This window comes from Nycticebus coucang, unplaced genomic scaffold, assembly GCF_027406575.1.
Source record: "Nycticebus coucang isolate mNycCou1 unplaced genomic scaffold, mNycCou1.pri scaffold_79, whole genome shotgun sequence".
Taxonomy (NCBI): domain Eukaryota; kingdom Metazoa; phylum Chordata; class Mammalia; order Primates; family Lorisidae; genus Nycticebus; species Nycticebus coucang.
This window is the reverse complement of record NW_026515595.1, coordinates 174,922-198,701: the sequence shown is the minus strand read 5'-3', so window position 1 is coordinate 198,701 and position 23,780 is coordinate 174,922. Positions and strand designations below refer to the sequence as shown.

General features: G+C 42.5%; 1 protein-coding gene across 1 annotated transcript in view; it reads right to left on the bottom strand.

Annotated features, from left to right (window-relative positions):
• Positions 1-23,503, bottom strand: part of LOC128579594 (leucine-rich repeat-containing protein 37B-like) — a 48,557-nt gene extending 25,054 nt beyond the window's left edge. Inside the window, exons 1-10 of the mRNA XM_053581592.1 lie at positions 22,237-23,503; positions 20,305-20,460; positions 19,862-19,983; positions 18,982-19,024; positions 18,623-18,663; positions 16,151-16,461; positions 9,873-9,944; positions 6,688-6,759; positions 2,319-2,390; positions 1,578-1,658 (exon numbers count right to left, since the gene is read on the bottom strand). Of these exons, the coding sequence (XP_053437567.1) occupies positions 1,578-1,658; positions 2,319-2,390; positions 6,688-6,759; positions 9,873-9,944; positions 16,151-16,461; positions 18,623-18,663; positions 18,982-19,024; positions 19,862-19,983; positions 20,305-20,460; positions 22,237-23,503 (2,237 nt within the window). The remainder of the gene's footprint in view (positions 1-1,577; positions 1,659-2,318; positions 2,391-6,687; positions 6,760-9,872; positions 9,945-16,150; positions 16,462-18,622; positions 18,664-18,981; positions 19,025-19,861; positions 19,984-20,304; positions 20,461-22,236) is intronic.
• Between the last annotated feature and the right edge of the window lie 277 nt (positions 23,504-23,780).

Sequence of the window (23,780 nt, the reverse complement as noted above, 5' to 3'; positions counted from 1 at the left end):
ACCTTGAGTCTAAAATTTCCTTCAGGCCATAGATCATATATACCTACCATGATCTGCTTGTGTCACAGAGAAATTATTGAATTCTGAGCTGAAAGAAAATAAAACCTACATAGTTTTTTTTTTTTTTTTGAGACAAAGTCTTGCTTTGTTGCCCTTTGTAGAGTGCCATAGCAAGACAGCTCATAGCAACCTCAAATACTTGGTCTCAAGTGATCCTCTTTCCTCAGCCTCCCAAGTAGCTGGGACTACAGGTGTCCACCACAACACCTTGCTATTTTTTTCTTTTTTGGAGAAAGGGTCTCATTCTTGCTCAAGCTAGTCTCGGACTCCTGAGCTCAAGAAATCCACCTGCCTCAGCCTCCTAGAGTGCGAGGACTACAGTTGTGAGCTACTGTGCCTGGCCCCTCTACATTACTTGTTGAAGGGTTGTCAGGAAAGCAAGTATGTGGAATTAGGCTAAAGTAATGTATTTTCTTTCTGAACATTTTTTGCACTATAGCTTAACATGAACACCATTTTCCCCCACAGTGCAAAGATGCCCACAGATCATTCTTCATAGGTATGTATTTTTAAGAAAAAATAAGGTTTGGTGTGACAGGGAGAGAAGTGCCCTATGGCAGATTTTCTGGAATTCTTTCTGCTTTACCATTTATTTATTATTATTATTATTTTTTTGGCCGGGGGCTGGGTTTGAACCCGCCACCTCCAGCATATGGGGCCGGCGCCCTACTCTTTTGAGCCACAGGTGCCACCCTGGTTTACCATTTAAAAGAAACTGACTCTGGGTGGCACCAGTGGCTCAGTGCATAGGGCACGGGCCTCATACACCAAGGGTGGCGGGTTCAAACCCAGCCCCGGCCAAACTGCAACAAAAATAAAGAGCCAGGCGTTGTGGCGTGGGCCTGTCGACTCAGGTACTTGGGAGGCTGAGGCAAGACAATCACCTAAACTCAGGAGTTGGAGGTTGCTGTGAGCAGTGTGACGCCACAGCACTCTACCGAGGGCAATAAAGTAAGACTCTGTCTCTACCAAAAAAAAATAAATAAATAAATAGAAAACTAAAAGAAACTGACGCCGAGAAAACATCCTTCCCCTTTTGCACCCTGGAGGACTTTGTGTTACGCTTCCTTCTTTGTGGCTGTATGCTGTATACATTTCAGCGGTTAGAAACTGTACATGAGTAGGAATCAAAGTTATATTCAAACGTAGGATTTCAAGGATAATTCACATATCAAAGCAGCATTGCTAGGGCTCCCAAGACAATGCTAATTTGAGCATTACTTGCTTGACATCTTTTATCACCCATACCAAAGATCATTTCTAGGGAAAGCAGAGCATGTCATATGGAAGTTACACAAGTCTCCTGGCCCCTTTGTCCCTTAGTTTCCTCACCTGAAAAAAATGGATGGATCCTTTCTCTGAAATATAAATATAACTTTAAAAAAAATTAAAACAGAAAAATTGGATAGATCTTAAGATATGCTATTCAGAGTTCATAATGAGCTTATACCTAGTTAACTGATAACTGAATGATGCTTTTACACATAGCTTTTTATGTGTTCATCTATTTAACTTACACCTTGTGTAAAAATTGCATTCCATGCCACGCCTGAAACGTTCCGAAGCTCAGTTCAGTGATTAAATTGCAACCAAGATTTCTACAAAAAAACAACAAGAAAAAGGAAAGACATAAGCCGATAAAGAATAAAAGATATTCTTTCAGAGCATTTATCATTTGGCAGTGATTCTAACTTATATATGACAAAACATAACCTCAGTACTTTCTCCGTACATGAAGGAAATTTTGCTGAAGAAGATATTGGCTCATGATTTATACTTTCATATTTACTATACATGCAATGTGTAGATACAAACCAGTGAATGCTCAGCCAATACTTGTGTTAAGAGATCTTTATTTCTCTACGACAGAGTTTTGCAACTTCAGTGCTGTTGATATATTAGCTGTATAATTCTTTGGGGGATTTGTCCTGTACATTGTAGGTCAACAACATTCCTGGCTTCTGCCCACCAGGTGTCAGTAACATACCCACAGTTGTGACAACTGAAAATGTCTCCAGGCATTGCCAAATGTCGTCTGGGTACAAAATCCCACTAGTTGAGACCATTGTTCTATTATGATCCCCTCTGATCTGTGTAATAATTCTCACACTAATCTTTGCTAGAGATTAAATGAATTTGCTATATAATTTTAGTAACTTTCTACTAGTAAAATTTTAATCATATTTCAAAATGAATAGCAGAGGGTTTATAAGCTTAATAAAAGTTCCAAATGTAATGAAGTTCTATTTGTAACTTACACATACTGCAGAAATGGTAGTGATTCAAAGGTACGTCTTTCAATAAATTGGATTTTATTGCAGGATAAATCTCTAGAAAAAGTGAAAGGAAGACATTGCCTTGATTCGATACGAAATTAGTAGGAACAACTAGTAGAGTTTAGAATGATAATAATGAATATGTAGCTTTTGTCTACATTCTAAACTTTTGGACTTGTATTTGAACTTTCATAGCCTCCTAATGCTCCCTGTATTTCATGATTTTCACCAATAAAATATGCAACTGTAGATCTTAAAAGATTTTGGATGTAATCTTTCCCTGGGCAGCAGGAGACTTGATTAAACAACCTTTTGTAGCCTCATCAAATTCTAGATTAGAAGCTTCAAGTTTTTATTTTTCTATATAATTTCTAATATGAAAAGGAATAACCTCACATTTTACACCTTTCTGGTTTAATTCTGTTTTTCTAAGCTAGTTCAATACCAAAAGAGATAAAAGCTATCCCTTCACATCCTTTGAAAGGAAGTTACCCTTCTAATTAATACATAACTTTGAACTAATTCAGAATTATACCATATTAATAGAAATTCATTTTGGTTTTATATTGCCTTAATATTCCATGAAAGCAGTTTTTTCGGTGGTACAGTGATGGGACGTACCAAAAGGCAACACGGAACTGGATTTTTATTTGAAAACACCCCTTAACTATAGTTGACTATTTCTCTTGACTCCAGTTTATCCCTCGCTCTTCACCTGGCTGTTGTCACTCTGTTCTGACTGGTATCTCTTCCTTCTAAACCAGTGGTTTTCAACCTGTGGGTCGCGACCCACAGGAACTGTGTATTAAAGGGCCGCGGCATGAGGAAGGTTGAGAACCATTGTTCTAAACTATCCTGCACACAATTGACCAGATGAACTCTCCAGAAGTGATTCTCAAAGACCAGCATATAGGAATTTATGAAAGATGCAAATCCTTGGCCTTACTCTAAACTGACTGAATCAGTAGCTGTGGAGTTGTAGTCCATAACCAAGGCCTAACAAGACCTCCAAGTGCTTGTGGTGCAGACTTAAGATGGGCGTAAAGCATGGTGGTATAGCATGGTTCCCTGTGATGGCTTTTGCTTGGCATTCAAAGCCCTGGAAAGTCTGGCTCCAGTCTTCTACTCTCTCTCCTTGCACTCTACAGGTACTCAAAGCATTCCTCAAATACTTTGCTGTATTTTGCCTTTCTCCCATTTCCCTTTTCCAAGTTTAGACTATTTCCCCCCAAATCTGTCCCAGGAAATCTGTCTAAGGATATCTGATGTCCTTCTGATAGATCCTGTTCTAGCAGCATTGCTCTAGGAACATCTTCTCTGATCCAAACTCAAGTCTTTTCTCCTCCTTCTGTGCTCCAGAAGCAGTTTGTCCCTCTTAGTGCCCATAGCTATGTCTTCTTTTCAATGTAGTTATTTTTGCTCCCATTTCTTTTAAGTATAAACTCCTTGAAAGCAGGGATTAGGTCTTGCTCATCTGCAAGCCCACTGTGTTTAAAATTGACACATGAGAATACAGTAGAACCTCTCTAAGCTGATCACTTACTGGACTATAACAAACCAGGCAACATACAGTGGTGGTCGGCATAAGGAACTTCCACTGAGCACATGTGGCGCATGTCTGGTCTGTGAAAATGAGGTAAAATTATGGAGATGGTCAACCATGGAGGTTCTACTGTATTTATAAAATGAGTGAAAAGCCGAGAACGAGGAGAAGAAGAAAAAAAACTATTTTAAAAGAAATGCAATTTTATTACTTTGTATCCTTCTTCTGGGCCTTTGCAACCAGCCCTTTGTCATCCTCTTAGTGCTTGTGGCGTTATGGTTGATGCTTACATGTTTGTTTCCCCTGTGAAATGTTAAGTTCTTAGAAGGGTAGGAATCCTGTCTTACTCATCTCTCTGACTCTAATATTAGGCAAAGTGGTTGGCATATTCTCTTTGTTTTTTTAATTGGTTGGCATTTTTTAAATGAATGAGAATATATCCTAACATGAAAGATTAGCTTACAAAATATGCATATTTCATTGTGGAAGTAAGGAAGGGCCTACTCCATTGAGCAATTACGTCATTTACTTTTTTTCCGAAATGTGGCAGACGTGCCTAAGAAGACCAGTACCAAAGTGGTCATGCCTTTAAGGCCTAGAAGGTTAGATCATTCAAAGGACTATTTTTAGTGTCATGTACCTACTTCCCTTAAGTCTTCTACATTTGAAAGAAGAATCTATTTGCTAAAGAGCAACATTAGTGAGCTTAATAAAGATTAATGATGTACACACTAATTTTTTTTTTTTTTTTTGTAGAGACAGAGTCTCACTGTACCGCCCTCGGGTTTAGTGCCGTGGCGTCACACGGCTCAAAGCAACCTCTAACTCTTGGGCTTCCGCGATTCTCTTGCCTCAGCCTCCTGAGCAGCTGGGACTACAGGCGCCCGCCACAACGCCCGGCTATTTTTTCTTTTTGTTGCAGTTTGGCCGGGGCCAGGTTTGAACCCGCCACCCTTGGCATATGGGGCCGGCGCCCTACTCACTGAGCCACAGGCGCCGCCCGATGTACACACTTCTTGACCACACTTCTTTGCCGTGGGAAAAGGATAAAACTCAGACTTTCATAGCAAGGGATATAGTATCTTCTTAGAAATAAATACTATGCAAGTATTTATTGGCGGGTTCAAACCTGGCCCCGGCCAAACTGCAACAAAAAGAAAAAATAGCTGGGCGTTGTGGCGGACGCCTGCAGTCTCAGCTGCTCGGGAGGCTGAGGCAAGAGAAGCGCGTAAGCCCAAAGTTAGATTTTGCTTTGAGCCGTGTGACGCCACGGCACTCCACCCGAGGGCGGTACAGTGAGACTCTGTCTCTACAAAAAAAAAAAAAAAAAAAAAAAAAAATTAGTGTGTACATCATTAATCTTTAGAAATAAATACTATGCAAGTATTCCCTCCTTGGCAATAAGGCAGGAGAAATTTTCATTTTGTAATTTGGGAAGAATTAGGAGCATTGGTAATATGCTTATTCATTGTAAACATTTCTAGCTATACCATTTAACCATAATTTAAACAACTTTTTTTTTCTTTTTGAGGCAAAGTCTCATTCTGTTGCATCAGGCCAGAGTGCCATGGTGTCAGCCTAGCTCACAGCAACCTCAGACACCTGAGCTCCAAGCTATCCTCCTACCTCAGCCTCCCGAGTAGCTGGGACTATGAGCACCCACCATAATGTTTGGATAATTTTTCTAATTTTTAGTAGATACAGGGTCTCACTCTCAATTAGGCTGCACTCGAACACATGAGCTTAAGGGATCCTCCTACCCTGGACTCCCAGAGTGCTAGGATTACAGGTGGGAGCCACTGCACCTGTCCTTAAACAACTATTTTCAATAAGAATATAGTAATTTCTGCTATGAAATCCTCACTGCCAGCCTATTCTCTTAAATATATATATTTACTATATGATTAAATTAAATCATATCTATATGATTTTAATATAATGTTCTTATATTAAATATTTAATATTCTGTAATATTTTATATTTTTAAATATATTTATTCTTTATAATTCATCTGCTTATTTAATAGTTAAATGTTAATTTAATTCAGAATAAATTATCAAAAAATTCTGGATTAATGGCATTCAAACTAGTGTAGATGGTCTATATTTTCCTTTCCTTTCCTTTGAGCAACAACTTAAAGTTTAATTCTTCTCATGCTACTAAACCAACTTTTTCAAATCCTTTTCCTTTCTTTCTTTTTCTTTTTATTTTTTTTTGCATTTTTTTCTCCGGGGCTGGGTTTGAACCCACACCTCCAGCACCTAGGGCTGGCACTCTACTCCTTTGAGCCACAGGCGCCACCCAAATTTAGCCTTTTCCTGAAGGCTAAATAGTAATATTTCAGGCTTTGTAGGTCACATATGGTCTCTGTTGCATATTCTTGTCTTTCTTTTTCTTTTACAGACCCTTTCAAAATGTAAAAAGCATTCTTAACTTACAGGCTTTAAATAAAAACAGACTGTGGATTAGATTTGCTCTATGGGGTGTAGACTAAATATAAATATAAGCAGATGATATATAAAACTTATAAAACAAGGGTCAATGGGTGTCAATAATTGCTCAGATGTTATTACCACTTTTTCCTTATAAGCAAAGTTTTTTTCTATCCGTATTTTATCTATATGATTTTTAAAACTAAAAATGCACAGAGATGGGCTAGAGACAGGCTAAAACTCTACACGGATTTAGAGAACTGCAGCATTTTATTGATGAAAAGTTTTAGAGATTATCTAATTTGAACCCCTTATTCACTTTACAGATCATATCACTAAAAGCTCATAAATAAATATGATTAACTAACTAACTTACAAATACTGGAGGGATAGCAGGCCTTCAAATGAATCTTTATGTAATTCGGTCAAATGATTTTCACTGAGAATTCTGAAAAAGGATAAGGTTATTTGTTATTTCTTTTTTAAGATTTTATTATTGTTTCGGGTTAATCTGAGGGCACAAAGAAATAGGTTACAATGTTTGCATTAGTTAGGTAGAGTTCCTCTTATAATTGTGTACTGCCCCCAAGAAGTGTGCCATACACTCGAACATTGGGCCCATTGAGTGGGAGCACCTCCATCCTCCTCCTTCCCCTCTCCCTGCTCCCTCTTTCCCCTTCCCAGACCTTGAATTGATTTGAGTTTTTCTCTTATGTGGGAATGTATCAGATTATCTACTGGCCTCATGTTAGTATTGAGTACATTGGATTCTTGCTTCTCCACTCTGTGATACTTTACTAAGAAGAATGTGTTTCAATTCCATCCAGATTAATACAAAAGATGTAATGTCCCCATCTTTTTTAATGGCTGAATAGTATTCCATGGTATACATATGCCACAGTTTGGTATATCCATTCCTGGGTTGGTGGCATTTAGGTTGTTTCCACATTTTGCCAATTGTAAATTGAGCTGCGATAAACAACGTAGTACAAATGTCTTTATGATAGAATGAATTTTTTTCTTCTGGATACATGACTAATAGTGGGATTGAGGAATCAAATGGGAGATCTAATTTGAGTTCTTTGAGGATTCTCCATACTTCTTTCCAAAGAGGTAGAATTAGTTTGCAGTCCCACCAACAGTGTAAAGGAAGAGGTTATTTCTAAATAAAAATGCAAACTATTTGCCATATAGGACTAACTCCTATCTGTGGAGGAAACCTGGGTAATGGTGCCAATTGAATACACTAATTCTTATTTAATTTCAAGGTGGCAACATCTGCTTTGTTTTCATTCAAACCTTTTTCACATTTTCCTTTTTGTGTCCAAATCTCTACACACACACACACACCCCTACCCACTATCCCCACCAAATTGTATATTTAATGCCTACTCTCTAGATCACAAAATCCCTGTTAGAACCCAACACTGGTTCTAATCAAGACCAGCAGAACTGCCATTTCCTCATCTCTTTCCCCCCAATTTTTTTTTTTTGTTGTTGCTTTTTTTGAGACAGAGCCTCAAGCTGTCATCCTGGGTAGAGTGCTGTGGCGTCACAGCTCAGAGCAACCTCCAACTCCTGGGCTTAAGAGATTCTCTTGCCTCAGTCTCCCAAGTAGCTGGGACTACAGGTGCCCGCCACAACTCCCAGTTATTTTTTGGTTGTAGTTGTCATTGTTGTTTGGCAGGCCCAGGCTAGATTTGAACCTGCCAGCTCTGGTGTATGTGTCTGGCGCCTTAGCCACTTGAGCTACAGGCACGGAGCCCCACAATGTTATTATTAAAGCACCACATGGACCTATGTCAGGTTACAAGTGAAGTCAGTAGGCTTTTCCTCCCATTTAAAAAATGTTTTTTTTTTTTTTTTGAGAAATACAATGTGCATAAAATGCATATAACTTAAATGTTCCGTTTAAATAATTGTAAAGCAGGTACCCATGTAATATCATCATGTCAAGAAAGAGTACCATGAGCATCCAGAAGCTCGTGTGGCCCTTTCCAATCACAACCCTCTCTCTGACCTCTGAAGATAACCACTATATTAACTTTTATAGTAATTTCCTTGTTTTCAAAATATAGTTTTACCTGTTATATGTCAGTCATACACAACATACTTTAGTTTTGCCTCTTCCTGAACTTTATATAAATGGAATCATATTACAAGGGGACAAACTTTAATGGAAAATAAAACGACATCTCTATTTTCAAAAATGAAAACTCAGAGATCACCTATACAAGTTGAACTGATGACACACAAACTACTACTGTATTTTTCCAAAATAACTTATGTATCTAAATTGACTGCTTTAATAAATTAATAAGAAAATGATAAAAACAATTCAAAAGGAAAATGGATAAAGGACAGAAAACTCAGAAGAAACACAAATGTTCACCAACTTTTAACAAATAAAGGTATTTAAATTCAAGAATAATCAGAAAAATTCAAATTCAGACAGGACCCTTTTTGTTCACCCATCATATCAGCAAAGAGTTGGAGAATACTCAGTGGTAAAATGCTGTCATATTCTGTTGAGTATAGTATAAGTTGGCACAACTTTTTGAGGACAATTAAAATTTAATACCTACATTGTCTTCATATCAACCATTCCATTTCTAGATATCTGTTCTACAGAAATATTTGCCCAAGTTTACAAAGAAGCAGCAATGCACCTAACAAGAAAACTGGACATAGGAGGGTGTCGCCTGTGGCTCAGTGAGTAGGGTGCCAGCCCCATATACCGAGGGTGACAGGTTCAAGCCTGGCCCCCACCAAACTGCAACAAAAAATAGCGGGCATTGTGGCGGGCGCCTATAGTCCCAGCTATTCAGGAGGCTGAGGCAAGAGAATTGCCTAAGCCCACGAGTTGGAGGTTGCTGTGAGCTGTGATGTCAGGGCACTCTACCGAGGGTGACACAGTAAGACTCTGTCTCTAAAAAAAAAAAAAAAGGAAAGAAAACTGGACATAATCTAAACATCCATCCATAGGGGAATTATTAAATAATTCATGCCACATCCATAGTATGGAATCCATAATATGGAATGATGCAAGAGTTTAAATGAATAGGGTAACCCTCTAAGTGCTGTGAAAGAAAAATCTAACATGTATCATGAAGTGAAAGAATCAAGCTGTAAGATGTTACCATTTCTATAAAACAAAAAAACAAAAAAATTCTTTTGCTATATGTAAATATGTATGTAGGCAAATACTTGGGAAAAGGTCTGGAAGGATATACACCAAACTTAGGAGTAGTGGTTACCTCAGGGACCAGGCATCAGGGCACAAGGAGGGTTTCCATTATACCTGTTATTTTGTTTTTATATATTAAGAGTATGATGTGTATTACTTACATAATAAAAAATACATTTAAATTGACTCTTTCTAAGAGAGCCCACCAAATTTAATTTTTAAATAATCATAGAATTATAATCAACAGACATTGATTTGAGATGTGGAGGAAGAAATACCTTTCCTTAAAAGTGAGGACCTCAAAATTCTGGACCAAGAAGGATCTTACAACGCAACTAAGTTTTTGTACTCATATCTGGAGAGAATATACTCACAATTTCTCAGTCCAACGGTATGATTTCCATACATTCTCATCAATGTAAGAAATAGCATTTCCTTGGAAATTTCTGTGAAGAAACACAGGAGATATTCAAATACAGAAAATACTTACAGTTTTCTCATTTCCAGAGCTATGAGCTTCCTAGTTTGCACAATTAATCAAGAAATAATGTGGGGATTCCTGGAGATTCCAGGTGTCTCTGCAGCAGCTTCTGTCACTCTGTGACCTGCAGGTACTGGGACATCTCGGGAGCTGGGAAATGATGCACAGCCAGAAAGAAGAAGGCGGCACCGAGGATTCTGAGCAGCGTTTGTCTCTGGAGTTGGGCTCTGAGCTACGGCCTCCTCTTCAGCTGTTCCCTTCCCTGGGGATCCTAAGTGTCTCTGCAGCAGCCTCTGTCACTCTGATTCTGCAGAGAATTGACCTGCAGGACACCGGGACATCCCGGAAGCTGGGAAATGCCCAGAGCTGTCTGAGCAGCTGTCTGCCTGCAGCGCCCAGCATCCCTCCCTCGTGGTGACATTCAAAAGGTCCTCAGGGAAGAATCCAAAGGAGTGTTGACATTCAAGGACATGTCTGTTGAATTCTCTATGGAAGAGTGGGCCTACTTGGACCCTGCTCAGCAGCATTTGTATGGGGAAGTCATGTTAGAGACCTACAGAAACCTGTTCTTCCTGGGTCTTACTGTCTCTAAGCCAGAACTCATCACCTGTCTGGAGCAAAGCAAAGAACCCTGGAAGGCGAAGACACACCAGACACTAGTCAAGCACCCAGCTCTATATACTCATTATACTGAAGACCGTTTTCAAGAGTGGGGCACAAATATTTTATTTCCAGAGATGATCCTGACCAGATATCAAAGCTATGGCTCCGAGAATTTAAACTTAACAAAATATTGGGAAAGTGTGTATAAGTGTGATGAGCAGAAAGTAAGTTACAGTGGACTTCACCAGTGATTAACAGCTACCTATGGCAAAGTATTCCAATGTAGTAACTCTTTGAACACCTTCAGACAATTGTTAAATCTCAATGGACAAATAATGATATATACCTTAGAGAAAACTTTTAATTGTAAAAGCTATAGGAAAGCCTCTAACTTCTGGTCACATGTTACAGAACATAAGATCACTCACATTGGAAAAAACAGTCCAAATGCAAAGAAGGTAGCCAAGTTTTTCAGTCTTGCTCAAGATTTGATACTGGAGAGAAACTAGACACGTGTGAAAATTATGGCAAATGTCTTAGCCACAGTTCAAAATATCGTAACCATGAGAATTTTGATACTGGAGGAAAAACCTACAACAAGAAGGAATGTGACAAAATTACCAAGCAACACTCACACGTTTCTGGACAAGAAAAAGAATTGATTCTGCAGAGAAACCTTTCAAATGTGAAGAATGTGGCATAACCTTTAACCAGCACTCTCTCCTCTATAGACATCAAAGAATTCATTCTGGAGATAAACCCTACAAATGTCAGGAATGTGGCAAAGCCTTTAACAAGTACTCAAACCTTTCTGTACATCAAAGAATTCATTCTGAAGAGAAACCCTATGGATGTGAAGAATGTGGCAAAGCCTTTAAACACCACTCACACCTTTCTAGACATCAAAGAATTCACTCTGGAGAGAAACCCTACAAAGGTCAAGAATGTGGAAAATCCTTTAAGTACTACACAAGCTTTTCTAGACATCAAAGAATTCACTCTGGAGGGAAACCCTACAAATGTCAAGAGTGTGGCAAAGCCTTTAACTGTGACTCAAACCTTTCTGTACTTCAAAGAATTTACTTTGGACATAAAACTTACAAATTTAGAGAATGCACTAAAGCCTTTTTCCTTAGTTAAACTCATAGTGAACATAACAGAATTTCTTGTGGAGAGAAACTCCACAAATGTGAAGAAGGGGGCAAGGCATTTACACTGTACTCAACCCTTTCTGTTCATCAAAGTAGTCATTCTTGAAAGAAACTACAGTGGTCAAAATGTGGCATAGACTTTCATTAGTTTGTGAACATTACTAGACATTGAAGAATTTATTCTGGAGAAAAACCTTTTAAATATGGACAGTGTGGCAAACTCTAACTCAAATTCAATCCTCACTGTACATAGAAGAAATCACACAGAGAGAAACCCTCCATTTGAAGACGGCGGCAGTGCCTTGACCTGGTGTTGATAGCATGCTAAGCATAGAAGAATTCAAACTGGAGAGTAATCCTACAAATGTGAACAGTGTGGCAATGACCTTAACCAGAGCTCAAACCTTAACATACGAACATTCATATTGGAGAGAAATCTTCCAAATATCGATAATGTGGCAAAGGTTTTCAGTGGTCCTCAGTCTTATTAAACATCAGAGAAACCATAGGAGGGAAAATGGAAACGATGTGAAGATGTGGCAGAGCCTCATGCCAGTATGCACTGTTTTCTGTACACAATAGAATTCATGTGGAAGAGAAAGTCTAAAAAGAAAAAGAAAGAAAGAAAGAATGTGGGGCTATGGGCTCAAATTATAAGGCATCTCCTCAAAAGCTTAACTTCCTGTCTGTCCAATCTCTTGGAAGATAATATCAGTTATGAATGAATAAATGGATAAAATCACTTATGGGTCTAAATTATCATATATCAACTGTTGCTCTTCGCAGATGATATGATTGTATATCTGGAAAACACCAGGGATTCTACTACAAAACTCTTAGAAGTGATCAAGGAATACAGCAGTGTCTCAGGTTACAAAATCAATATTCATAAATCGGTAGCCTTTATATATACCTACAGTAGTCAAGCTGAAAAAACCGTTAAGGTCTATATTCCATTCACAGTACTGCCAAAGAAGATGAAATATTTGGGAGTTTATCTAACAAAGGATGTGAAAGATCTCTACAAAGAGAACTATGAAACTCTAAGAAAATAAATAGCTGAAAATGTTAACAAATGGAAAAACATACCATGCTCATGGCTGCGAAGAATCAACATTGTTAAAATGTCCATACTACCCAAAGCAAAATACAATTTTAATGCAATCCCTATTAAGGCTCCACTGTCATACTTTAAAGATCTTGAAAAAATAATACTTCATTTTATATGGGATGAGAAAAAACCTCGAATAGCCAAGCCATTACTCAGAAATAAAAACACAGCAGGAGGAATCACTCTACCAGACCTGAGACTTTACTATAAATCGATAGTGATCAAAACAGCATGGTACTGGCACAAAAGCAGAGAAGTAGATGTCTGGAACAGAATAGAGAACCAAGAGATGGATCCAGCTTCTTACCGTTATTTGATCTTTGACAAGCCAATTAAAAATATTCAGTGGGGAAAAGATTCCCTATTTAACAAATGGTGCTGGGTGAACTGGCTGGCAACCTGTAGAAGACTAAAACTGGACCCACACCTTTCACCATTAACTAAGATAGACTCTCACTGGATTAAAGATTTAAACTTAAGACATGAAACTATAAAAATACTAGAAGAGAGTGCAGGGAAAACCCATGAAGAAATAAAAAATAATAAATTATCATATATCATATATATACATGCACACATATACATATACACATATATACACACATGTACTTCCATGACTTTTTTAAAAAAAGTGTAAATATATCCATGAATGACATGTTTGAAAGCAAACTATTAAATGCCTTACGATCAGTTTCAGCTCTGTGGATAACTTTAAATCTTTACCTTTAACACTGTTCCCTATTCCTCAGCAACAATTTTTTTTTTTTTGAGGCAGTATCTCACTATGTTGGGTAGAGTGCTGTGGCATCACAGCTCACAGCAACCTCAAACTCTTGGGTTTAAGCAATTCTCTTGCCTTAGTCTCCCGTGTAGCTGTGGCTACAGGCACCCATAACAACGCCTGGCTATTTTTTGGTTGCAGTTATCGTTGTTTAGCTGGCCCGGTTAGGAATCGAACCTGCCAGCCCGGATGTATGTGACCAGGGCCCTACTCACTGAGCTACAGGCGCCGCCCCTCAGCAATAATTTTACCTATTTACTTTATAGGTGTATTTTTCCCAGTTGGGGGCAGGGGTAGAAATAAGACAGTCATCTGCCTAATGCACATTTCCATTTAACCAGAAGCTTTCTGGTTGTTTAATGCTCAGAAATTTAAAAAAATGCCCAAACTGATCTTCTCTCCCTCAAATTGGCTCTGACTGCTGCACTTGTTATATACCACCATCATTATCTTTTTTTTTATTATTAAATCATAGCTGTGTACATTAATGCGATTATGGGGCACCATACACTGGTTTTATAGACCGTTTGACACATTTTCATCACATTGGTCAACATAGCCTTCCTGGCATTTTCTTAGTTATTGTGCTAAGACATTTACATTCTACATTTACTAAATTTCACATATACCCTTGTAAGATGCACCGCAGGTGTAATCCCACCAATCACCCTCCCTCTGCCCAACTCCCCCCTCCCTTCCCACCCTTTCCCCCTTCCCTCTATTCTTGGGTTATAGCTTTCATGTGAAAGCCATAAATTAGTTTCATAGTAGGGCTGAGTACATTGGATACTTTTTCTTCCATTCTTGAGATACTTTACTAAGAAGAACATTTTCCAGCTCCATCCATGTAAACATGAAAGAGGTAAAGTCTCCATCTTTCTTTAAGGCTGCATAGTATTCCACCCCCATCATTATCTTCATCATGCAGGACAGAAACCATGGAGTCACATTTGATTTCTCCCTTCCCTATACACATCCTCTCCCAACTCATTAGTTGGTCACTAAATCCTGTCCTTCCTTTGTAGTATCCCCAGGACTTTATTCCCACTTCTATCACAAGCACTCAGCTTTAGTCCTTTCTCACTTTACTTCTAAATTTTGCTAGACAAGTTTTCCATTTGGTCTCCCTGAGTTACGCTTCCCCCTCTAGAGCATGCTATGTATGGATTCTAAAATAATCCTTTTGTCTTTTATTTTTTTTTGTAGAGACAGAGTCTCACTTTGTGGCCCTCAGTAGAGTGCCGTGGCCTCACGCAGCTCAAGCAACCTCCAACTCCTGGGCTTAAGTGATTCTCTTGCCTCAGCCTCCCATGTAGCTGGGACTACAGGCGCCCGCCACAATGCCCGGCTATTTTTTGGTTGCAGTTTGGCCGGGGCCGGGCTTGAACCCGCCACCCTCAGTATATGGGGCTGGCGCCCTACCGACTGAGCCACAGGCGCTTAATCATTTCTTTCTCTTGCTTAAAAACTTTCCATGGCTCTCCATACCTCATTGCATATAACTTTCAAACTCCCATATCTGATGTTCAAGGTTTTTCATAATCACGTTTTCCATTGCTTCCTAACCCAATTCTTGGAAGCAAGACTGGTCTTCTAAATCCCCATCCTTCCTGCAGCCATGCCGTTGCCTAGGCTTTCCTCCCAATGTTTCTCTTTAACAGATTATAGATGCTTTTTAAGCCCCAGGCAAAGTTTCAGCTTATCCAGGGAGCTTTCCCTGACCTCCACACCTCAATGATTATAGATTCTGGTGAATTACAGCATCTATGGTCTCTATATCTCTTTAGTACTTAATTAAAAACCACCTCCCTTTTGATGCCTATTTCTTTTCTTCCTACCTATCATTTTCATATTCTAGAGATAATGTCATACTCTGCCCTGAGTTGGGCACAAAATGGGCACTACATACAGGAAACCAGGTACAAAGATGAGGCCTGGACATAATTAAAGGACTGAATAATGATAATAATAGTTAACAGTCATATATATGCTAGGCACTGATATACATGTAAGTATTACATGTACTCCCACCCCTAAATCTCACAACGATCCTATGAAATGGTAAGTATCACAATCCCCATTTTAAAGATGAGGAAATTGAGCCACAGAGTGGCTCAAGGTCACAAAACTAATAAATGACAGACCTGGGTTGTTGTTTTTTTTGGCCGGGGCTGGCTTTGAACTTGCCACCCTTGGTATATGAGGCTGGCACCCTACTCCTTGAGCCACAGGTGCCACCCAGAGGAATATGCTTCTGTGAAGAGAGTGAAGCAAACTCAGAAGAGTAGAGGGTAAGCAATGATATGATGGGACTAAAGAGAAATGGATAAAGAAAAAAAGAGTCGTCACAGGTAAAAGTTTGGAGAAGGGGCACAATAGTACAAAGGAGAATGAGGATAAGGAAAATCTGACAAGTAAAAGGTAAAAGCAGAAAGTCAACCAATGAAGAAAGCCCACAAGTGTCTCAAGGAAAAGGCTGCCATGTGAGGCAGGATGCAGAGAACGAATGAGGATAAGTGACTTACAAGACGGTGAAGGTACCATTATAGGCTTCAGGCTCCTGCACAGGCACTCGGCGGAGTCTCTTCTCTGGGCTGAGACCAACACACGACAGTGTCTCATCTCTGCAGGTACAGAGCTCACATATGCTGGTGTTCATGTCGGTGTTGATATTGGCAATCTCTTGTTCCATATTGTAATTTGGCAACGAATTTTGAGTTACGGTAATGTCCGAGTCGGATATTTGAATTGTAACTTCAGTCGGGATTGGAGGCTGAGTCTGAATCTGGTCTGGATGGGGAGCTGCCATCGTTTCCAGAGCCACAGGATGTTCAACCTCTGATGTAGTTGCTGAAGTTACAACAAATTCCAGGCTCAAAGGTAAAACTGTGATCGTGACACCAGGGGATGTTGTATGCTGGGCTTGATCCTGACCCGGTGTTGGAACTGTTATTTCATAATAGGCTGGAGCTACTACATCCCTTGGTACCTCTAGAGGTTGAGTTGGAGTCGCTTGCATGGTTGGAGAAGGTTTAACCTCTCTAGTTTGTTCCGAAGTCATGGTAAGTTCCTGGTCCAAAAGCTTAACTGTGACCTCAGCTGGGTTTGTCTGCTGAGTCTCCATCTGGTCTAGATGTGGAAGTGTCACATCAAGATGCTGAAGTGTCACCTCAGGATGCGACAGTGTCACCTCAGGATGCGGAAGTGTCACCTCAGGATGCGGAAGTGTCCCCTCAGGATGTGGAAGTGTCACCTCAGGATGTGGAAGTGTCACCTCAGGATGCTCTGAAGAAGAATCTGTGCTTGTTAGGACTGTAGAAGGTTCAGCCTCTGTAGTGGACACTGGAGTTATGGAAAGCCCCGTAACTATGGGCGATGTTGAATGCTGAGCTTCATCCTGACCTGGTGTTGAAAGTGTCACCTCTTGATATACTGGGGGTCGAATTACAACTTCCTTAGGTGGCTCTGGAGGCTGAGTTGGGGTCTCTGGCATGTTTGGAGGTTTAACCTCCATGGTGTGTTCTGGAGTTACAGTAGATTCCTGGTCCAAAGGTTTAGTTGTGACCTCGGTCAGGTTTGGCTGCCAAGTCTGAATTTGGTCTGGATGTGGAGGCGTCACCTCAGGAAGCTTTAAAGAAGGAGCAGTACTTATCTGAGCTGTAGAAGGTTCAACCTCTGTAGTGGACACTGGTGTTATGAGAAGCCTCAGTTCCAAATTTTTACCTGAGGCACTGGGAGATGTTGAATGTTGAGCTTGATCCTGACCTTGGTTTGGAGGTGTCACCTCTTGATATACTGGTAGTTGTACTACAAGTTCCTTAGGTGGCTCTGGAGGCTGAGTTGGGGTCGTCTGCACAGATGGAGAAGGTTCAACCTCTGTATTGGACCCTGGAGGTGAGGTTGGTTCCACAACATAAGATGGAACTGGACCTTCAGTCACTTTTGTATTCTGAACCTGAACCTGGTTGGGAAGTGGAAAGGTCACCTCAGGGAACTTAGGAGGAGGTGGAGTCTCCGTCAGGGTTATGGGATGTTCGACTTCCACAGTGGGTTCTGTAGTTATGGAAAATATTGGGCCTAAAGTCGGAAGTGTGATAATGGGTAATGCAGGAGGCTGAGCTTGATCCTGACTTTGTGTTGGAAGTGTCACTTCTATGTGTACTGGGGGTTGAGCTACAACTTCCTTAGGTGGCTCTGGAGGTTGATGTGGTTTCCTGCATGATTGGAGAAAGTTCAATGTCCGTAGTGGGTTCTGGAGTTATGGAAAACTCCAGGTCCACAGGCTGAAGTGGATTTGGATTTTCAGCCTGAACCTGATTGGGATGTGCAAGTGTCACCTCAGGGAGCCTTGGAGGAACTGTAGTCATTGGAGCTGTAGAATATTCAGCCTCCACAGTGGGTTCTGGAGTTACAGTAATTCCCAGGTCCAAAGATTGAAATGTTTCACTGGGTGATGTTGGATACTGAGCTTGATCCTGACCTTGTGTTGGAACTGTTACCTCCTGATATATTACAGTTTGAGCTACAATTTCCTTAGGTTGCTCTGGAGGTTGAGATGGGGTCTCTTGAATGAATGAAGAATGTTCAACCTCTGTAATGGGTTCTGGAGTTACAGTAAGACCCAGATCCGCAGACTGAAGTGGGACACTGGGCAATGCTGGATAGTGAGCTTGGTCCTGACCTGATGTTGGAACTGTCACCTCCTGATACATTACAGTTTGAGCTACAACAACTTCCTTTGGTGGCTCTGCAGGTTGAGGTGGAGTCTCTTGCATGAATGACGAATGCTCAACCTCTGTAGTAGGTTCTGGAGTTACAGTAAGTCCCAGGTCCCCAGACTGAAGTGGGACACTGGGCAATGCTAGATAGTGAGCTTGATCCTGACCTGGTGTCATAACTGTCACCTCCTGATATATTTGGGGTTGACCTACAATAACTTCCTTCGGTGGCTCTGGAGGTTGCGGTGGGGTCTCCTGTATGAATGAAGAATGTTCAACCTCTGTAGTAGGTTCTGGAGTTACAGTAAGCCCCATGTCCGCAGACTGAAGTGGGACAGTGGGCAATGCTGGATAGTGAGCTTGATCCTGACCTGGTGTTATGACTGTCACCGCCTGATATAGTTGGGGTTGAGCCACAACTTCCTTAGGTAGCTCTGGAGGTTGAGGTGGCGTCTCCTGCATGAATGAAGAATGTTCAACCCCTGTGGTGACTTCTGGAGTTATGGTAATCCCAAGGTCCAAAGGTTGAAGTGTGACCCTGGGCAATGCTGGATAGTGAGCTTGATCTAGACCTGGTGTTGGAACCATCATCTCATAATTCATTGGAGGTTGAGCCATAACCTCCTTAGGGAGCTCTAGAGGCTGAGCTGGAGACTCCTGCTCTGTTGGAAAAGGTCTGACCTCTTCAGTGGACTTCGGAGGACGACCTAAGGCTTCCTGATAGCTCCCAGATGGTCCAACTTCCTTAAGGGGCTCTGGTGCCTCAGCTGGGGCCTCCTGTTGGACTGAAGAAAGTTCTAGCTCCTTAGGGGGATCTGGAGTCTGAGCCACAGCCTCTTGCTGGACTAGAGAAGATGGAAACACTTCAGGGGGATCTGGAGGTAGGGAAAGGGGATCAGACTGGGTTGGCAAAAATTCACCCTGTTCAGTGGGAACTGCAGGCAGAGTGGCATCTTCCCACTGCGTTGAGGAAGATTCGCCTTTAGAAGTGGGCTCTGTAGATACAGTAACCTCCAAATCCACATGTTTAACTGTGGTGGCAGGCAATGTTGAAAGACTTCTGAAAATTGTAGACAGATCTAGAGGTGAAAATACCTCATCTGACAATGAATGTTCAGCCATTGTAGAGAATCCTGGAGGCTTAGGTGTGTGGAACAGTGAAGGTTCAACACTCGCAGTGGGTTGTTGAGAAATTGGTGATATTCCTTGCTGGCCTGAAGATGGTTCCTCAGGAAGCTCCTCAGGCTGAATTGGGACTCCTTGATGGATTGGAGAATGTTCATCCTTTCCAGGGACATTTGGCTGCTGTTGGCCTTTCAAAGGTTCAAACTGCTGAGGGGGCACTGGAGCCTCCAGTTGGGATGAAATGTCAACCTCATTAGTGACTTCTGGAGTCGGGGTAACCACATGATCTGAAGGTTCAACCTCTTCAGAAGGTTCTAGAGATAGAGGTGGGGCCTCTTGCTGGGTTACAGAAGGTTCCATATCACTGATTGGCACTGAGAGCTGATCTGTAGCCTCTGCAGTAGGCTCTCCTGATATGGTGACCTGCACATCTGCAGGCCTAACAATGTCATTGGGCAAGTTTGAATGTTGAGTTTGATGGTGCTCTGGAGGTGAAACTGTTACTTCATGATGTTCTGGAGATAGGGTTGATTGCTCCTGCTGGGTTAGAGAAGCTTCTACCTCCTTGGGATACTCTGGAGGTGAAGCCTCTGGCTGGGTTTGAGAAGATTCAGCCACACTGGTATGCTCTGAAGTTATGGTAACCTCCACATCTGGAGGTTTAATGGTCACCTCATGATTTGGTGAAGTTTGAGTTATACTTTCCATAGGGGGTTCTGGAGTTTGAGCTGATGCCCCCTGCTGGATTTGAGAAGGTTCGAGCTCCCCAGGAGACACAAAAGGCTGAGGTGGCTGCTCCTGCTCGCTGAGGGAAGGTGCAGCCTCCCCAGGAAAGCCTGGAGACTCGGCTGAGGTCTCTTCCTGGGTGGCAGAAGGTTTCACCTCCTCAGGATGCTCTGGAGGCTGAGTTGGGGTCTCCTGCTGGGTTGAAGAAGATTCAGCCTCTTTGGTAGGCTCTGAAGTTATGGTAACCTCCACATCTGAAGGTTTACCTATAACATTGGGGAAGTAATAATGATGAGGTTGATTCTCACCTGGAGTTTGAACTGTCACCTCATGATTAGGTGGAATTTGAGCTATATTCTCCATGGTGGTCTCTGGAGCTTGAGTTGTGGCCTCCTGCTGGGCTGTAGAAGATTCAGCCACACTGGTAGGCTCTGAAGTTATGGTAACCTCCACATCTGGAGGTTTACCACTCACCTCGTGATTAGGTGGAGTTTGATCTATATTCTCCATAGGGGACTGTGTAGCTTGAGCTGTGACCTCCTGCTGGATTTGAGAAGGTTCAATCTCTCCAGGAGACACAAAAGGCTGAAGTGGCTGCTCCTGCTCACTGGTGGGAGGTCCAGGCCCCACAGAGAAGCCTGGAGACTCAGCTGGGGTCCCCTCCTGGGTGGCAGAAGGTTTTACCTCAGGATGCTCTGGAGGCTGAGTTGGGGTCTCCTGCTGGGTTAAAGAAGATTCAGCCTCTTTGGTAGGCTCTGAAGTTATGGTAACCTCCACATCTGGAGGTTTAACTGTAACATTGGGCAAGTAATAAAGATGAGGTTGATCCTCACCTGGAGGTTGAACTGTCACCTCATGATTAGGTGGAGTTTGAGCTATATTCTCCATGGGGGACTCTGGAGCTTGAGCTGTGACCTCCTGCTGGATTTGAGAAGGTTCAGTCTCCCCAGGAGACACAAAAGGCTGAGGTGGCTGCTCCTGCTCACTGGGGGAAGGCTCAGCCTCCCCAGGAAAGCTTGGGGACTCAGTTGGGGTCTCCTCCTGGATGGCAGGTGGTTTCTCCTCCTCAGGATGCTCTGGAGGCTGAGTTGGAGTCTCCTGCTGGGCTGAAGAAGATTCAGCCTCCGTCACAGGCTCTGAAGTTATGGTAACCTCCACATCCGGAGGTTTACCTGTCACCTCATGATTAGGTAGAGTTTGAGTTATACTCTCCATAGGGGAATCTGGAGTTTGAACTGTGGCCTCCTACTGTATTTGAGAAGGTTCAATCTCCCCCGAAGACACAAAAGGCTGAGGTGGCTGCTCTTCCTCACTGGGGGAAGGTCCAGCCTCTGCAGGAAAGCCTGGAGACTCAGTTGGCTTCTCCTCCTGGGTGGCAAAAGGTTTCACCTCCTCAGGATGCTCTGGAGGCTGAGTTGGGGTCTCCTCCTGGGTGGCAGAAGGTTTCGCCTCCTCAGGATGTTCTAGAGGCCGAGTTGGGGTCTCCTCCTGGGTGGCAGAAGGTTTCACCTCCTCAGGATGCTCTGGAGGCTGAGTTGGGTTCTCCTCCTGGGTGGCAGAAGGTTTCACCTCCTCAGGATGCTCTGGAGGCTGAGTTGGGTTCTCCTCCTGGGTGGCAGAAGGTTTCGCCTCCTCAGGATGCTCTGGAGGCTGAGTTGGGATCTCCTGCTGGGTTAAAGAAGATTCAGCCTCTTTGGTAGGCTCTGAAGTTATGGTAACCTCCACATCTGGAGGTTTAACTGTAACATTGGGCAAGTAATAAAAATGAGGTTGATCCTCACCTGGAGGTTGAACTGTCACCTCATGATTAGGTGGAATTTGAGCTACATTCTCCATGGGGGACTCTGGAGCTTGAGCTGTGACCTCCTGCTGGATTTGAGAAGGTTCAGCCTCCCCAGGAGACACAAAAGGCTGAGGTGGCTGCTCCTGCTCACTAACGGAAGGCTCAGCCTCCAGAGGAAGGCCTGGAGGCTGAGCTGGGGTTCCCTGCTGTGTCGCAGAAGGTTCAACCTCCTCAGGGTGCTCTAGATTTTGAGCTGGGCCTTCTTGTTGGGTTGGGGACAGTCCAACCTCCTCAAAAGGTGAGACCTCTTGTTGGGTTGAGGAAAGTTCCACCTCTTCAGGGTGCTCTGGAGGCTGAGCTGGGGCCTGCTGCTGGCTTAAAGTAGGTTCAATGTTGTTACTTGGCTCTGAAGTTAGTGTAAGCTCCAGATCTACAGGTTTAACTGTGACTTTGGGCAAGACTGAATGATAAATTTCAGCCCGAGTTGGAGATGGAACATTTACCTCATGATGTATCACTGGCTGAGACACATGCTCTTCAGTATTAGTTGCCTGCTGAGCTGAGGCCTCCTGCTCTGTTAAAGAAGGTTCTACCTGCTCAAAAGGCTGTGGGGCCTGCTGCTCAGTTAAAGGTTCTACTTCCTCAGGGTACTCTTCTAGGGTTTCTTGATGGAGTAAAGAGGATGGGATCTTCTCAGGGGTCTCTGGATTTCGACTTTCATCTTTTACATTGAACTGAGAAAGTTCACCTTGTGCAGCGGTGTCTTGAGCCACCTCTGGGTTTCTCGCAAATCCCAGAGGTATGCTGCCAGGGTAAAGTAAATCCATACTTTGATCTGTATAATCGTCATTCTGCAGAATTTGTTTGTAAGACTGAGATTTTGATTCAAATTGGTCTAGAGCTCCAACAACAACTTTAGTGAGCTGTGGATGTTGAGCTAGATCTTCCTTTAGGTTCTTTGGTGAAACAATGAATGTTGTTGGTTTTGAACTGTGACTATCTAGAGGTGGAACAAGTATTTCAAATGCCTGGTGACCTGTAACCTCATCTGGACTTACAGTTTGAATCTTCCTTATGAGTTGAGGACGCAGGACTTGATTCTGATCCCAGCCGGGCGTTGGAACCACCTCTGGAAGCCTTCGTCGTCTCCTTAGCTTATTCCTCAGAAGCCGACGACGTAGAATAGTAAGCCTATCTGGCCCTTGAAGTAGCTCTTGAGCTGAATCCCTGTCCAGGAATGGAGCCAAATTCTCAGTCAACTCCTGAGGTGAAGCCAACAAGTGGGAAGGAGCAGAAGACCCCAGGTAATCAAAGTCCCCAGGATCTGCTGGGGTTGTAGGCACATGAGGGGATTCGGGTGAGAGATCGGAAGAGAGGGAAGACCAGGGCTCTTTCGGCCCTGGAGATTCGGAGGTAGGCTGGACCGTGTCCCAGGGCCACCTCCAAACAGGAGCTGCCTGTATCAGCAGCCACAACAATTGCACCGTGAGAAGGACCCGTGGGGTCCACAGTCGCAGTAGGGACATAATGTCCAGAGGCTCCGGCGCCAATGAGAGCCGGAACTCTTATGGCAGCTCCGCAGCGCGAGCACCCACGGCAACTGCGTGCCCCGCCCCCACCCTTTATCTACGACAACCTTTGTTTACGCAGCAACATTTATTAAGCTCGGGCTGGCTCCATGCCACCAGGGTGAGCTTTTGCCCACAGTCCCTGAGCCCAAACCCCTCCCCACAGAGATACAACTGTCTCACACCAGAACATCCCTCCCGCCCTTAGCAGAGCAAGATTTCGGCCACAGACTAG